General features: G+C 36.0%; 1 protein-coding gene and 1 long non-coding RNA gene across 10 annotated transcripts in view; one reads left to right on the forward strand and one right to left on the reverse strand.

Moving 5' to 3' along the window:
* The window catches only part of ARHGAP21 (Rho GTPase activating protein 21), a 132821-nt gene that overhangs the window by 23046 nt on the left and 92090 nt on the right, over positions 1-17685 (forward strand). For 3 of the 9 annotated variants that reach the window (XM_079106290.1, XM_079106297.1, XM_079106298.1), the window contains exon 1: positions 2140-2393. The exons of the other annotated variants lie outside the window; for them this stretch is intronic. In XM_079106290.1, the coding sequence (XP_078962416.1) occupies positions 2310-2393 (84 nt within the window). In that variant the 5' untranslated portion in view covers positions 2140-2309. Of the gene's footprint in view, positions 1-2139; positions 2394-17685 lie in introns of those variants that run through there. 9 annotated transcript variants of the gene reach the window in all.
* Positions 6293-16172, reverse strand: LOC306641286. Its single transcript, XR_013758106.1, has 2 exons — positions 12034-16172; positions 6293-11994 (listed from the first exon to the last, which is right to left on the reverse strand). It is a non-coding gene; the product is annotated as an uncharacterized lncRNA (long non-coding RNA).

Raw genomic sequence — 17685 nt, forward strand, 5'->3', positions numbered from 1 at the left:
TTTGGAATATGCTACAGTTGAATGTAGCTAAATTCAGAGAGAATTTCTCTCACTGGAGACAAAAAAGGACAAAACTAAGGGGAAAATATAGATGAGAACAGCCTCTATTGAATCTTTCCAAAATATTCAAGTTAGTTTTCTTAGAAAGAACAACTTTCATTTTTGTTCACATTTCATCAGTTTCCATTATCATCTATAATTATAGTAACACAAAATGGACAAAAAAGAGCCTTGTGCTTAAATAAAACTGACTTGTTTTAAACTCAACTGTCACATGATGGGAACAGAAATGAGTGGCTAGAGTGTTTTCCCACATGTAAGAGTTGAATTGGCCTTGTGATCAGCCAGGACTCATAGAGAGGAATCAAGAACTTTGGTTTGATAGGCAAGGGTAAGTTGGCCAACATCTACCATAATTGTAGTTTTGGCTTATTGAGGGAGATAAGGACGGAAGGAGGTCAGAATCTTGGGGGACACCACCAACAAAGGGACAGACAGAACAGACCAGCTAGCTAAGATTTCAAGAGCGAGTTAGAAATAAGTTTTTCAGGAACCTCAGTTTTCAGATTTTGAAGACCTTGAATTTGATTTTCATATTTATACTTTAAGCGGCCTTGCAGTTTTTTAAAATATATTTTTTAGTTGTAGGTGGTCACAATACCTTTATTTTATTTTTCTGTGGTGCTGAAGGTCGAACCCAAGGCCTCACACATGCTAGGTGAGCCCTCTACCACTAAGCTACAACCCTAACCCATGAGCCATAACCCTAGCCCGCAATTTTATTTCTCTTATGTTTAACCTGACTTTTTTTCAAAGTTATTTGGCTGTTGCTGACCTTTTTCATCTAACTTTAATTCACGTTCTGCATCCTATGGAACAAGTGGGAATGTACTTGGAGAAGCCCTGCTATGCGGGCAAAAAGGAGCAAGGAAAGGGATTTTAGGCAGGGTAGTCACATGATTAGCTTTAGGTTTAAATATATATCAATGCCAGATAGGCAACATTCCGAGAGGAGTGAGACAGGTTGTTTGAAAGACCAACTAATAGTCTAGGAGAAGGTTGATGGAGATCTGAATTCAGGCCGTGGTAGAGGAATAGAAAAGTGACCATTCAATGTGTATTTTAGAAGTGGCAGGATTTGGTAGCTGGATATGAGAAGTAAGGAAGAGAAGTTGGGAAGACTCTAGTTTCTCTGTTTTGGTGACCAAGGGGATGAGTTATGCTGCCATCATGCAGATGAGGGGATTACAGTGGCAGGTGAGGTTGTGAGAGGGAAGATAATGAGTTTGGTTTTGGACATATAGTGTAAGGTGTCTAGGTGTGTGTGAGTAGCAAGAGCTTAGTCATACAAATTTGGATCTTGGGATAATGGGTGGCACTGTAAAGAGGTTTGGAAGTAATTCATAGTTAAAATCAAGTCTGGAGAATGACCTCATCTAGGTATAGTATGAGAAAGGAGAAAGTGGGTTATGGATAGAATTCTAATTTAGATAAGGGAATTCAGGTTTTAAGAATATTGATGAGAATAATTTATTAGGTGTCTGTTAGATACTGTCTTAAGTATGTTAAAGATGTTATTTTATTTCATACAGAAAATAACCTCCATGAGGGTAGGTGTTACTATTCTTATTTTATGAATGAATGATTTGAAGTTTGAAGGTAAAGGTATTATAATGCTCCTTGTCCTACATGTAGTAGGTAGTAATTGAGGTAGTGGAGTCTGTCTTACTAGGACTTGCATTGCATCCTCCAAAGAAGGCAAAAGAGTTAAAGAAATAAGACAACAAAGAGAGTGATCATATGGTATATGGTATCCAGGATGAGGGACATTAAAGGAATTGTTAGCAGTATGAGATGCTATTGAGAGATTAAGAAAGGACTGAGTACTCTTTGGTATCCTTGGGTTGAGTCAAAGGGTCATTAATGGTGCCACAAGCTTGTGTCAAAATTGTTTTGTTTTGGAACATAGTTAGCATGATTAATTATAAAGTTGTTTTCATTGAATAAATAAATACTAACATGTGTAACCTAAAAAGAAGAAAAAGTGATAATCTTTTAAAAACTAAATAATGTTAATTCCTGAATAAGACTTTTGAGAAAGCCTTTCCTTCATACTGTAAATATTTTAAGTGTACCAGTGATTGGGAAGATGATGTAGTTCTGCCAGTTAGCTGTAGTGGCTTAGACAGGAAAGGGAGGGGGGAAAAGAGCCTCTGTGCCGATCACATCACTGCAGAGCTCTTGTGGCAGGCTGCTGTGCTGACAAAAGCTGAGTCAGAGAAGAGAGGAAGACTGCCCTATAGGCAGTCATGGCCCAATTCAGGCTTCTAGACTGCATGATCAACCATAATTGGAGTTTATTATGCAATCTGTATTGTGCATGGAGTGGTCAGGTTTGTTTGATAAATACATAATTTTGCTTTTGAATTTAAAACTGCTATAATGTATAGAGCAGAGTGACGATGCTAGCTAAGAAAGCATTCTTCTTGTAACAGTACAGATGTAATCTTTTAAACTACTACTATTTTTTGGAATGCTTCCTTAATATGCAACATTATAAATCTAATGTTCTGAATTCTACAAGAATGAATAGAAGTAGCACAGATGAGACTGTTTGTATAGTGTTAAATTGTGGGGGAGGGGAGTTGGAATGAATTAAACAATAAAACTAGCAAATAATAAAGTAATAAAATTGTAAAAATGTTTATTATCTTTGGAGGTGTTTAATATTTTGCTTATAAGATGGTAGGCAAGATTTTGGACTGTGTTTTGTTTTTCAGGTTTTTCATTTATAATGAAAAAATGGTTCTTGGTTTCTTTCACAGTGGGATCAAACCAAAATAATTTTTTGAACTTTTTCTGTTATTAGCCAGGCTTTTGAAGAAAATACATATTTTGCAGTGGAGAAAATTTGCTGGGTATATTTTTACAATAGTTATCTGCTTTTTAGTTTTCTTCTCCAAGAAGCAAATCCCATATTTCTCTTTTCAACCCTTAATCAATGTTATCAGGTACAGACTGCTTTTGTAAATCATAAATTATATTTTACATATTTAGCATAATAGCCTTTCTTACATAATACAAAGAAATGTGGACCATAGCTTTTGTTCCACTCATCAGTGAATATTTCAGAATTATGAATTATTTACCTCATGGGTTATTAACCATTTCATGGGTATTCCTTATTAAAAACAAGTTTTTAGTATTGTTTGAAATTTAGAAGAAAAACAATTTAAAATATTATTCAAAGCAACGAATGATAAATGAAATGTGCGGACCCATACTTCTCTCCTTTCCCCATTGTCATTTCTTCCACAGCCATGACAAACTTCTCAGTATATGAGACTTGAAATTAGTTTGGACCTTTGGGTCTCTAAAAGTTTTCTGTATGTTTTTCTTTCTGTTCTGGAATTGTTAAAAAAAAAAAAAAGTTTGATAGTTGAAGCTGAATACAACAGACTAATGTGTTAGAGAAATCAGAGATGGACGTCATTTAGTCTATTTTTCTTCCAGTGTAAGATTGATCCTTCAGTTCACTTTAAAACCCTCTCTCTAATGGAATTACATTACCATAAAAATATAGATTTTGAATAGCTAGTAAGACAATAAAAGAAGGTAGATACTGCCGTTAATCTTACTATTTAAAATTCTTCTATCAGAAGCCCAACAGAGCTTAAACTTAAAAAATGCTTTTTTTTTTTTTTTTGTTTTTTTTTTTGTACGTTTTGTAACTGCTTTGCAGCAATTACTAAACTAATTAGTCTCATCATCAGAAAACTTAATACTAAAACCTTCCTCATTCTGGCTAATGATAAAGGAATATATGAGTTGCGATAGATCCTAGAGGTGAGTTGATCCAGTGAGCCAGCTAATAGCAAATTCTTTTGGATATGCCTTTGCCTGTGGTTTTGCCATGATTGCTGTTGCTACCTTCCTTGTGGTTTAGATCTGACAATAGGCCTTTTAGCTCTTAGCATCTCTCAGAAGAATTAGCAGAACTTAGTAAAAAGTAAAAATGGCATGTGACAACATGTCCCAGGACTTTGGTGCCATTATTAAAAGTATTTAGAGGGGGGTCCAAACTCAGTACCTTTGGGATTAGGCATTGGAGAATGAAGGGGGTCATAAAAGAGTTAAGAGACTTGAAAAAAGTCAGGTGTCAGAGATTAGGGATTGGTGGGGACTGTAGATAAAATGGGAGATTAATCTTTAGGAGAATAAGCCATGTTTCACCTCTGTTGTCAGATTTTTTTTTTTAATTTATTTTAAGAGAAGCTAAAATTTTGGATTTTTTAGGTGAACTTGTCTTAATTTTTAAATGATGACTTATTCAAAACAGTAGGCTCTAGAGCAAAACATATCTGGTAGTCCGAAGTGGCTTTTGGCTTCCAGTGTGTAATTTCCAATTTATAATAAGACTTAAAACAGCAGTTGATTCCTTTGAGTTTCACCACCAGAGTTAATCAATGCTCAAGGATCCTGCTGGTTAAAAGCTGATGGTATGGTATAGGTAGAGATGAAGTGTGGAAGAGAAAGAAAAGGAGTAAATAAAAAGGTGGATGAGGAATGAGGGAGGCAGACTGAAGGAGATAAATGAAATGATATGGGAAGTAGGAGAGTGCTACTATACTGAGAATGCTGATCAGTGTGGCATGCTGGGAACTCTGATCAAGGTTACATTACTTACTAAGTATTTCTACATTGTTGTAGGGAGGCAGGATAGTACTATATTTGAGTACAGATTTTAGTGCCCAAGAAACTAAATTCAAGGTCCAGAGATGATCCTGGTGCTGTGGTGGATGTGTGAACTAGAGCATTACTTCCTTATCTCTGATAGTATTGCCATTAGGGATTACTGTGAAGATTAAAGTGAGATAGCCAGGATTCAGCATTTAGCACAGTGTCTGGCATGCTAGGTACTTGATACATCTTACAAATTATTATTAATGTTTTCTAGGTTGATATAGTATGCAGAGAGGTGATGTTACATGATTTATATTGGAAATAAAATAATGTTAAAATTATAAATAAAATCACTTATAAGCATTAGAAAATACAAATTAAAATTGATTTACATAATTTAATCTTCCAAATGTAACTACTGTTAATATTTTGATGTGTTACACTGCCAGTTTTTTCCTGGTGCTTTTGTGTTTTCCAGTTTTTGTATTTTTATCTTACAAATATAAAAATTGTGTTATGAACATTTTTATTTATTTATTTATTTATTTATTTATTTATTTTTTGGGTGCTGAGGATCAAACCCAGGGCCTTGTGCTTACAAGGCAAGTACTCTGCCGACTGAGCTACCTCCCCAGCCCCCATTTTTACAGTTTTGAGGCATCATTTTTTATTGGCTGCATAATCTACAAGATTTATGTATTTTAATCACATGTCTGTGGATATTTAAAGTGTGTTTTTTTTTTTTTTTTTGCTTTTATAAAGTAGAGAATATTTTTGTGATGAAATTTGTTTCCTGTTTACTGTTATTTTCACTGGATATTATCTCAAGTGAAATTACTGGGTCAGAGTAATATTTTTAAGGCATTACTTAGAAAAACATCTTTATATTGATTGAGTAAATCTTAGGAGATTATTATTATGAAAGTTACTTTTAAATTTTATAGATAATAACATTATTAATTCCCATATTACTGTTAGGAAAAGAGAGCACGTGCTTCTCTCTTTTTTCCTCCCACCTTGGTGTGTGATAAATTTCAAATGTTCTTACCAGTATTTAGAGCTAGTGGTTGAAAGTTAGGAATGGACTTAGATACAATAAATTGGGCATCAGTATTTCATACGTATGATGTATCCCATCACGCCAGTTCTTGTTTGTTTGTTTGTTTGTTTCAGATGGCAAGTGACAGTTGTTTCTATGTGTGTATAGTAGCTATATACAGAGAGAGCTCATAAGGAATATGGGGGACCATCAAGTTTGGGAGAACCTCACATTACTTTCTTTGTATATATTTCTGTATATACAGCGAAAGCCTGTTTTCAGTTTAGCAGCCAATGTGATCTTTTTAAACTCAGCAAGTTATTCTACCCAGAGCCTGCAAAGACTGCCAGTATCACTTGCATAAAAGCCAAGGACCTTCCTTTCTTATCTCCCTTACTTTGGTGAACATTTGTGTTTCCCCTACTCATTCTTCAACACAGTGGCCTCCTTGTTTCAGTCTCAGGGCCTTTGCACTTTCCCTCTTGAAACACTGTCCTCCCAGATCTTGTCTTGGCATGCTTCTTCACTTTCTTCAGGTTTTTATTCACATATCCTCTTTTCAGAGAAGAGTTCTGTTCATGTTTGTTTTAAAATGTTAAGAATGGAAAAATATTGCCTCGCAAGCATAAGGCCCTGGGTTCGATCCCCAGCACTACAAAAAAAAAAAAAAAAAAAAAAGAATGGAAAAATACCATACCATTGAAGAAGGTGCATTTTCTTTCTTTTAAAGAAGGCAGTAAAATGCTTTGAAACTTTTTTATTTAACAGAAATGGTCATTCTGTATAAATCTATTTAGGCTTTTCTTTTGTAGGGAAACCACATGGAAAATTGAAAGAGCTTCTTCATAGAATTTGTTGGTCTTACGATCATAGTAACGATGAGTTTCCTTCTTCGAGCTGCTAGAATTCTGCTTCTAATACCTGTGGAAGGAAACTTCAGACTTATAAGTTAGGACGTTGGGAATAGGCCTTTGGATGTTTAGGGAAACTTTTTTTCTTGCTCTCCTTTGTGTGGTCTGGGAAACAGCATTGTGTGTATCTCTGGGTACCTCTGAGACATGCAGACAGTCCCACCCCAGACTTTCATAATTACAACTGCATTTTAACCCAGACTCGCAGTTGATTCTCCTCCATATTGGTCTTCAGTGATGGAAAGGGAGTTAGAGTTTTTTACTTTCTATTTTTAAATATTTTTTAAAGGAGAAACTGAAGTTTACTGTCTTGTTTAAATATTACTTTATATCTTCTTTTAAAAATTAAGGCAAATGTTAAAGTGTTATGTTGTTATCACTTACCGTATTATTTAAATAATTGTAGAAGAACTCTAAGTGGCCAAATTCTCCTCCTCCTCCTTCTCTGTCTCTATCTCTTATCTTTTTCCCAACAACTGGAGAGGAGCTCGACTTAATCCAGAATACTTGAACATGTAGAAAAAGATCTCAACTTTTCATGTTTTGTAATATTTCATTGTCAACATAGCATGTTTAATTATTGTTGTTTTAATCAGCTAGGAGCCTGAAAGGACTTCAGGCTAAGGACCCTGAGGGTTTTGAGCCTTCTCCTTAACTTGACCTCCAGGATGACCTTTGTGTAACTTGTAGATGTGATTCTGCAGTCCTCTTCTCTCTCTGCTCCTAGTGCTCACTGCTCCCTTCTTTGTGGACAGGAGATAGGTAGGTATATCAGCTGGAAGCAGCATGGGAAAAACTTGCTGGTGGTGAATATAGTATTATCAGAAACAATTTTCCTCTGGTAAGGTTTGCAGGTGCCATTGGGTACATGGGAATGAGAGGTCTATTCATCACTGTTAGGAGAAACCCAACCAGACCACTTGCATATTTCACCAGTGGTACTGGAGAACTATTCACCGGAAGCTTTAGAATTGTAGCTGTCAGAAATACTGGCCTTCAGCATAGGAGGAAAAGACACCTATCTATGTCCTACAGTTAACCCGTCATACTAAGTCTCTAAAACAATGAAAAAGGCACTGAGGAGCTTTAGTTCAATATTTTGTGAGAGACTAAAATAGGTCACATTTAGTGAGTACTTTTATTTTCCTTTAGTTCTTATAATCCTGTGGAGATGATTTTATTGTTGCATTCCAGTTCTACACAAGAGGAGACTGATGGGTGGGCTAAGTCATTTGATCAGGTCACACATCTCAGAAGTCGCAGAACAGGACACTGACCCAGCTATACCAACTCCAGAGTCCTGCTCTTAATGCCCATACTATACTATTTCTAGTCATCAGTGTTCTAGTCGTCAGCTTTTAAAACTAGTAGGACTAAAGCTATATTAAAAATTATGTAAATATGTGATTTATATGTTTATATAAATTATGTACCCTCAACCCCCGTTGATGGCCAATTTAGAGAGTAGTAGAGAACAGTAGACTGTGAAAGGGATAAGAGTAGGAACAGTTAGGACTGCAAATTGGTACAACTTGGAAAGTAGTATGGAGATTCCTTAGAAAACTGGGATAGGAACCGCCATTTGACCCAGCTAACCTATTCCTTGGTCTATACTCAAAGGACTTAAAATCAGCATACTACAGTGATGCAGCCACATCAATGTTTATAGCAGCTCAATTCACAATAGCTAAACTGTGGAAGCAACCTAGATGCTCTTCAGTAGATGAATGGATAAAGAAACTGTAGTGTATATACATAATGGAATATTACTCAGCCTTAAAGAAGAACAAAATTATGGCATTTGCAGGTAAATGGATGGAGTTGGAGAATATCATGCTGAGCAAAGTAAGCCAGTCCCCAAAAACCAAAGGCCAAATGTTTTCTGTGATATATGGATGCAGATCCATAATGGGGTGGAGGGCAAGGGAAGGATAGAGGAACTTTAGACTGGGCAGAGGGGAGTGAGGGGAGGTGATGGGGTATGGAGTTGGGAAATAAGGTGGAATGAGACAGACATTTTTACCCTGTGTACATGTATGATTGCATGAATAATGTGACTCTGCATCATGTACAACCAGAGAAATGAAAAGTTATGCCCCATTTGTGTACAATGAATCGAAATGCATTCTGCTGTCATGTATAACTAATTAGAACAACAACAACAACAAAAGAGTAGGAACAAGGGAAAAAGATGATGGGGATGTCCAGAACGATAGATACATGCAAAAGAGGAAAGGTTAGAATAGTCTAAGAAAGGTGGGAGAAAAGGGGGACATTAGTAATTATTTAAAGATTAGTAACTGAGTTTTAGGTGCCTTTTGTAATGTTAATTTGATGAGTTGCTTGCTTAGCTTCCTCTGTTCTGTTACTGAAAGTTTAGCATTGCTAGTATATATGTAATAAACATATTGTGAGTTGGCGAACATGATAAATAGTGTAAACATTGAGCAATGTGAGAATTCAATGTTAAAGTTTTAAAAATGGTGTCATTAATGACATTTATCAATATGCATAGTTGCTTTTGAGCTGAAACATAGTTGGTATTGAATTCTAAGCAGTTAGCTTATCTAGTTCCTATTGATGGTTAATACCAAACCAGCTGCCTCTATATCTGCAATGTTGGGGACCCAGTAACCAACTTTGTCGTTTGTATTTGGCCTGTGCATTTTCCCTGAGAACTCTTGTTGATGACTGAAATCAGGTTTAAATGAATAAGGAAGACAGAAATGGAAATCTCTGGGGGAAAAAGTAGATGTCAAGGAGACAGTCTAAATGGTGTATGGATGAATGGAATGGCAGGCCCGTCTGTTTTGGTTTCTTGCAGAGAATTGAACTTGATTGCAAGAGAAAGGCACTTAAACATATTAACTTTCAACTATTACCTTCTTTTCAACTGGGGAAAACAGTTTGCTTAAGAAGTCATAAGGTTTGGTGGGAAGAACCCTGGACTAACCTACAGTCAACCTGTAGTTGACTGTAGTTGATTGATTCTGAGCAAATCTTAAGTGTCTGGTTTTTTTTTTTTTTTTTTTAATGTATAAACTGATTAGAGGATTTCTAGGTTTCTTAATTCCAATTCTAACAAAAAGTAATTCTTAGGAAAGCAGGCTGTATATATATTTATAAATATATATACACACATACATATATATAGCATACTATATATGTGTATATATTGTATGCTATGGTATAGGATATGAAATTTTAACAGTGTCTTGCATGAAGTTAGTCATAATTCCTTACATAGGGTACCATTCTTAGTGACTTTGGGTTGAGAGGATGAATGGGAAAATTCTTCACTTCATACAACTTCACAACAGGTGTGTTAAAAAGTAGCATGCCTGATTTTTCATAGGGTGTGCAAACATAAACAAATGTAGGACCTATAGAATTTACTTGTTTTATCAGTGACATGGCTTAGAATGCTTCCCCCTGAATGTGATACTTATTACTCTCACACTGTACCACCTCTTAGAAGAAAACAGGGCTCAACTCATTAGGCTTTGAAATAGGGACTAAGAAGCTGTGTTCAAAAATGTGGGCTTTTAAAAAAATTTTTTTTTGTTTTTTTAAAAACACATACATCAAATTGATGACCAGGATAAAGCTAGGGATTATCAAAAGTTGCTGACTGAAAGTGGATAATAAGAACAGGAAGAAGAAGGAAAAAATGGTATAGACTGTAGGTTAGTCAAAAAGCTAAGGAAAGCAGGAAAGTGGAAGTCTGGTCTCATTCTCACTTTCTTTTCTTTTGCTGGAAAGCATTCCTTTGTTTTCCATGTTATTCCCAAACCTCATCCTCATCCCTTCACCACAATCCCCTGTACAAAACCTTTCACCCATCTCTCAGCAGCCGATAACTCCCAACTGCCCTGCTCCTCTGCATGGTTTCTGATTGGCCTCTCTTGGGATATTTCCCCCAGGCAGATGAGAGCTAATTGATGGGTTGCCCTAGGAACAGCATGTTTCATTACCCATCTCTAGTGTCAGGGTCAGACCCCTGGAAGTCATTCTGATTTTGATATTCATTCCTGAATTTCAACTTGTCTCTGAAGGTTAAATGCTGCTGCTTGACCTTTGCTGTTCTGTGATCCTAACATCCTCATTGCTCCTTAAGAAGACTCCATCAAGGTTGGGGTTGTAGCTCAGTGATAGAGTGCTTGCCTAGCACGTGCGAGGCACTGGGTTCGATTCTCAGCACCACATATAAATATATAAATAAAATAAAGGGCCATCAACAACTAAAAAAACATTAAAAAGAAAAAAGAATAATATCAATAGCAGTGCTTTCCACTCTCAGCACTGACCTGAAGAGGACAGTCAACACTGAGCATCTTAGAGGACCCAGTGCTGCCTTGGTAAAATAGTGTCCTCTGACACCTCTGGCGGATCACTGTTGACTGGTTGATTTTTGGGTCAAATATGTAGACCCATTTTAGCATGTCCAGCTCTCTGAGTCTTTAAATCACTTCCACCATAGTCTGCCTTAGCAGTTCTGACATCTCTATTTAATTCATTATGCTCCATTGTCCTATATATGGGGCACCTATGAAAACTTATAAAAATTTGTAGGACACCTATAAAATTGCTCAATTTAAGTTTTTATAGGTGTTTTATATATAGGATGATGGGCCATAATGGATCAATATGAAATCTCACCTTTTTCACTTTCCTAGAGCTGTTGCAGCAGTATATTTGAGCCCTCACCAAACCCTTGCCTTAGTGTTGTATCCTGTGACATGTTATGGTGCCTCATCTTAACCTTAATCCAGCCTTATATTCTATCTTTTTAAATTTTTTTTTTAGTACTGGGAATTAGGGATTGAAACTAGAAGTGTTCTACTCTGAGCTATGCCACTAGCTCTTTCCTTTTTAAATTTTATTTTGAGACAGAGTCTGGATGAGTTGCCCAGGCTGGCCTCCAGTTTGCCTCAGGAGTACATCACTGTGCCCAGCCTAGTTTTCTGTTTTGCTCCCTTGCTGTACCATCCTCAGAACCACCCCCCAGGCATACTCTCTCATATACCTTTGTATATTAGCCGTGTCCTGCCATTCTTTGGAATAGAATCCCTTTCCTTTTGTTCTTTTTTGGTCTTGTTTTTAAGCTTTATTAGATGGGATCAACTTCAGTTTAGTGCTATTTTTGCCTCATTATTACCTGATGCCCCATGAATTAATGAGGGTTTCCCACTCTCATGGTGGTAGTAGGTACCTTTCCTGATCCTAAGTGAGTTTCAGGAATTGGTCCTTCTCATTCTTTCAGGAGATTCTTTCCATTCAGGCAGTTTTCACACTGGCTTTTTGGTCCTTAGCTGAAGACTGGTGTGGGGCAGTCCTGCCTGTTCCCTGCCTGTTCTCTGCCTGTTCCCTGCCTGTTCCCTGTGCTCCCCTTGGGCTCACGCTCTCTCTCTCTCTCTCTCTGAAACCCTTTATTCTCTAGGACTCTGCCCTGGGAACTTAAGCTTCTCTGCCTGAGTTGCCTTTCCCTGCAGCAAGGGCTTGAACTTTTAGAGCAGTAAGCTAGGGCTGTCATAGGCTCACTTCACTATTTCCAGGCATCTTTGTCATCTGTTGCCTGATGTCGAACATCTGGAAGCCATTGCATAATAGATATTCTCTTGATTTTTAGTTGTTTTATGTGGTAGAGTATGTTAGTTATCTGTTGCTGAGTAACAGATTAACTCTCAAACTTAGTGACTAAAACAATAACATTATCCCAGTTTCTCTGCAGGTTAGAAATCCAGGGATGGCTTTTACTGGGTCCTCTGTCAGACAGCATCCTTTAGGGCTTTAACCAAGGGGTCAGCCAGAGCTACAGTCACCTTAGGACCCCAGTTGTCTTAGAACTTGCCTGGAGTAGCATCTTCTTCTAGATCCACCCATATGATTGATGGTGGGGTTGAGCTCCTCTGAGACTGTTGAGCTGAGGGCCTCAGTTCTTAAACTGGCTATGGGGTGGAGGCCACCCTTAATATTTTGCCACTTCTGTCCTCTCCTGAGGGTAGCTCACTACATGGGAGCTTGTTTCATAAGAAGAAACAAGGGAGAAGAACTAGAGAGAATGTGAGGAAGACAGACATCACAGTGTTTTGGAATATAACCTTGAAAGTGGCATCTCATCACTTTCATGGAATTCCATTCATTATAAAAAAGTCCAGTCCACACTCTGGGGGAGGGGATTCCACATAGGCATGAATGCCGGAAGGCAAAAATCATTGTTCTCTTTCTCCTTTTGTTTTTCTGTAGTTTTTTTTTTAATTTGATTATAATATATTTTAGAATTGGGAGATGTGTTGGAACTCTCCCACATAAGCTTTTGTTTATTGATTTGAGAGAAGGCTTACCAGATTCAGCATATAGTAGTACTAAGCTATGATTTATTACAGTGAAAGACACAATGCAAAATCAGCAAAATGAAAAGGAAAAGGCAGATGGGGCAAAGTTCAGAGAAAGCCACACACAAGAATCCTTTCCCAGTGTAGGCACACAGGATGTACTTAATCCCTCCCAGCAACAAATGACTATGATACGTGGGAAGCCTTGTGTAACGTGAAGCTTATTCAAGAAAAGATGTTTTCTGAGGGCTAGTCATAGAGGTATCTTCTGCTTAGCATACCAAATTTGTAGACTCTCTGAAGGAAAGCAGGTGTCCAGCATAAACTACATTGTTTGCACACAGAATTTAGGCAAAATAAACTACTTTTATCAATTAGAGAAGGGTGGGAACATTCTTAAAATCCAAATCCAAATTGTGAGACATTAACTGAAGGCCGCCTTCTTTGTGTTCTAAGGAGAGGAGTCACATGTGCTGTGTTAACATTTTTGTGCACAGGATGGAAGGGGATTTATGTTAAGCTTATCATTAAATAAGAGTGATCACACAAAATATTTTGTTAAATTTGTTCATTCTGAGTCTAGGTGTAATGGTGTGAGGGTGGGGGAAATGGTACTTTCTAGGGCTTGGAGAACAAAATAACTTTATTCAGGCAGTAATACTAACATTTAGGTCCTAGCTTGGGTGTTAACAATATATACTTGTTTTGAGCTTAGGAGGAAAAAAAGATGTTTCAGTGGTGAATTGATGTACGTTATTTTTTATACAAATTTTTATTCAGCATTTGGGTTGGGCCTGGTTGCTATGCTAGGTAAGTATGGGCTATAGAATGGTGAGCATATATAGTCTGCCATCTTGAGGATTTTAGTCTAGTGAGGGAGGCAGATATTAAACAAACGAACACAGAAATATATAATTACATAAAAGGTTTCTTTACAGGAAAAGAAAATATTCATTTTCTATTTATTCAATATTGTATTTTACATGCCTGTTTTATGTTACTTTTCTGACTTGAACAAAATGAAACCCTTGCTCTCAAAGACCCTAGCTTTTAATTAGGTCCTGGTAGGTGCCCAGATAACAAATGAATAAATGCATAATAAATACATAGTATTTCACAGACTGCTGGATGAATTTAAGGAAACAAGACTGTTCAAACACCTACATTTCATTTAGAGGGCATTATAAAGTATACTTTCTAAGATGGGGTAGGTTGGTGTGGTGAACCTTGAGGCAGCAAGGAGAATTGTGTGGCAGGGGCCTGTGAGCAGGGGGAAGGTAGAGTGTATGGGGCCAGTTAGTTTAGGATTTGAAAGAAGAAAAGGGTTTAAGTATCCCTTCCAGTGCAGTAGGAAGCTAATTGTGGGGTTTTTAGCATGATAATCAGATTCACATTTGGTTTTATATGTGTTTTAAATAGAAAAATATCAGTGCATGACATGTGTAAATTATAAATGCACAGACTGGTGAATTTTAAAGAGTGAACACTCCTGGGTAATCCTTGTTCACATCAGAATTCAGAGCATTAACCACCTTGGAAAGCCTCTGCCGTGCCCCTTCCAGTCATTATTTCTTTTCTACGGATGATCACTACCAGACTTCTATCATGATATATTGGTTTTACATTCAGTCTGAATTGGAATGACTAATGTTTCTTATTTCTAGCTTATAAATTTCTGGTAAAATTTATAGTATATTGAATTTGTATTTTTTTTTGTGTTATACTTTATAATACTTTAAGATAGCACTTATGTAATATTCAACTTTTTTTGCATTTATAGTTATCTAAAAATTGTAACGGTTTGCCCTTGTAAATGGTTTTTGAAGATCTAATTGCTCAGTCTTTGCTACCTAATATTGTTGGGTCATTACTCTTCCAACTGAAGTTTTTTTTTTTTTAATATGTAAAAATATCTGTTAAACTGATTCATTTTATAATGTTTCTGGAAATAAATTATTACATTAAAAGGCTGTTGTGTTTATAGGACATAAATTGTGGAATTGTTACAGTAATGCTTTCCAAAAGGTTTACATCAAGATTCCTTTAACTATTAAGCTCCAACACTGTCCCTAAAATGTGTCTAAAAGTTTTTTTTTTTTGATATTTAACCATGACTTTTCATGAACAAATTATAAAATGAATATTTGTTGCATTTGGAGTTTTTTAGTTAGCTGGGGTTTTGAAATAAATAAAACATAATTGAGTATGATCTTGAAACAACTGTGCATTTGAAAGGGACATTAAGGAACTGTGCATTACCATATTAGATACTGGATTGAGGTAGTCTCTTGACTTTTCTCAAGGCCTGTCTTCCTCACAGGGAACTATGGGGGTGTTCTTAGCTTAGCTTCATGTCATTTGAACTTGCTGGACTTAAACATCTCAATGCTGGATCCACTCTGATATTTCCATACAAAGTTTGGATACATCCCAGTGCTCAGACTAATCTGATTGTAAGACAGTTCTATCCTCCTTGCTATCTCCTCTCTGATACCTGGAGTCCACCGTTGCAGGTGATAAACCTCGGTAATGTATATTTTTAGCTTCCTCCCTAGCCCTCAAGAATTTTTTTTTTTTTTGGCGGGGGGGGGGGGTGTGTGTCTCTACTTAGGTGTTTTGAGACATTCCTGTCAACTTCCATTCATTAATGTTACATAGGAACAGTTCTGAATTCTAACGATACCATATAGTGTATTATTTTATTTTAAAGAATCTGGAGACTATATATTCTTTTCCATGTTATTTATATTAAAAGACACTAGGAATAGGATGTTACATACAAAGATCTTTAGCCTTACTAGTAATGAAAGAAACAAAAATTAAAACTAAGAAACATTTTCATTTTGTCATATTTGAAAAAAATTAAAAACAACCCTGTATTAATTGGAATATGGCTATGGCAGTCTTATTCTGTCCTTGGGTTTGTGATTTTGTTTTTCCTCTATGGACAGTACTTTGAAATTTTGTATCTAAAACTAAAAAACAAAAAGCGACAATTTGAGCTAGAAGCTCTGTTTTTAGGAATTTATCCTAATGTAATTATCATAGTTTTTCACAAGACACTGGTCTACAAGGTGGATGTAGGAGTAATAGTAATAGGAGTAGTAGTACAAAAAATGATAATGAATAGTACATATACTTAATTATAAAGAGAAGAATGGATAAATACAAGTTTGTTTATGTGACTAAATACCTTATGTTAAATACCACACATATAGGTATATATATATATACCTATATAGGTATATATATATACATATATAGGTATATATATATATATATATTTTATGTGGAAAGACCATTGTAAAATATTAAGTAATTGAGAAGAAAACATTTCCAAAGGGTACATTTGTGTATATTTACATATGAAAAAAGTCTGGAAGGATATATACACATGTATACATGGAAGTATTGACCTCATTTTCTCTAAAGGGTAATGGTAGATAAATCATTTTCATTTTGTTTAGTTTTATCATTTGTCTTTAATAAACATACATTATATGTCTCATGAATATAAATTATAAAAGGAAAGAAGAATGGTATGTTATCCATTAACTGTTATCCTCAAATTTCTAAAACAATCTGTTAATGGTGTGGTGTAGTAGAAAAGTTCCAGATCAGAGACTGGAAACTTCAGTTATATTCCAATGCTGTCACTAATTAGCTCTGAGACCATCAGCATGTCTCTCTCTGTCTTAAAATCTGTATTTGTAAAATAAATTGATTGACCTAAGTCTGTGATTTTTAAACTCTTTAACAGACTGTTCAAGGTTCCAAGAAATTATCAGGATGGAGCAGGTTTCTATATAAACTCCCCTGCCTCTGTCCCCAAACAAAAGCAACTCTGTACAACTGATGTTTTTGTATGTTGAGTTTCTGTTTTCATCCATCTTCCATAGATTTGGGATGGAGGAAGGAAAAGGAAAACCTCATCTTTAAGATTCAGCAATTCTAGACCCATTTGGTGCTATTCTTAAGCTTTCTTCTTGACAGAGTTTATCTTATGTATCAGCATACATTCCTGGAAATATCAGACTCTGATGATCTACATTCATTGACAGCTAATTAACGGAGTGCTTTTACCATAGCAGACATAGAGAAATGTACTTTTACATATGTGAAAACGTTTTCAGCATCTTTTATGAGTTGTTTTTCATTTAGTCCCTACTCATAAAAAGTAGTTTTGTCTTCCTGATCTGTCCTACTGTAATTTGGACCCTGGCGAATAGCTTGGGACACCAATATTTGTGTAATTTTAGGCCAGTTATTTAACCTCTTAGAGTTTCAATATTGTTTTATAAGATGGTGAATGACCAACTTGGATTGTTATCTCCCACTTTCCTTTAGTAGTAAATTTATGTGAAATTATTTAGTCTCTAAGGTGATAACTAGTAAAGTTGAGTACACTGTTAACGTTAGTTGCTGTTATCATTGATGCTACACTTGGGATGATATTTGGAAAACATGTATTTTTAACAAGATGAATCTCTAATGCTCTAGATCATCATGGTGCTTTAAACAGAGGAGTGAAACTACCTGATATGGATCTGACCATTTGCTTAGTATTGCTTATATGTGTTCAGAGGAGACTGCATTATTTCATTAATAGCTTGGATGAACTGAAATTTAAGCCTGACATTAAAGTTTGTGATTCCTGTCTACCCCATGGATAAGGAGATAATTGTTTTTAATCTGAAAATACAGTCTGTTCTCTCAC

This window comes from Sciurus vulgaris (genome assembly GCF_902686455.1).
Source record: "Sciurus vulgaris genome assembly, chromosome: 12".
Classification (NCBI taxonomy): domain Eukaryota; kingdom Metazoa; phylum Chordata; class Mammalia; order Rodentia; family Sciuridae; genus Sciurus; species Sciurus vulgaris.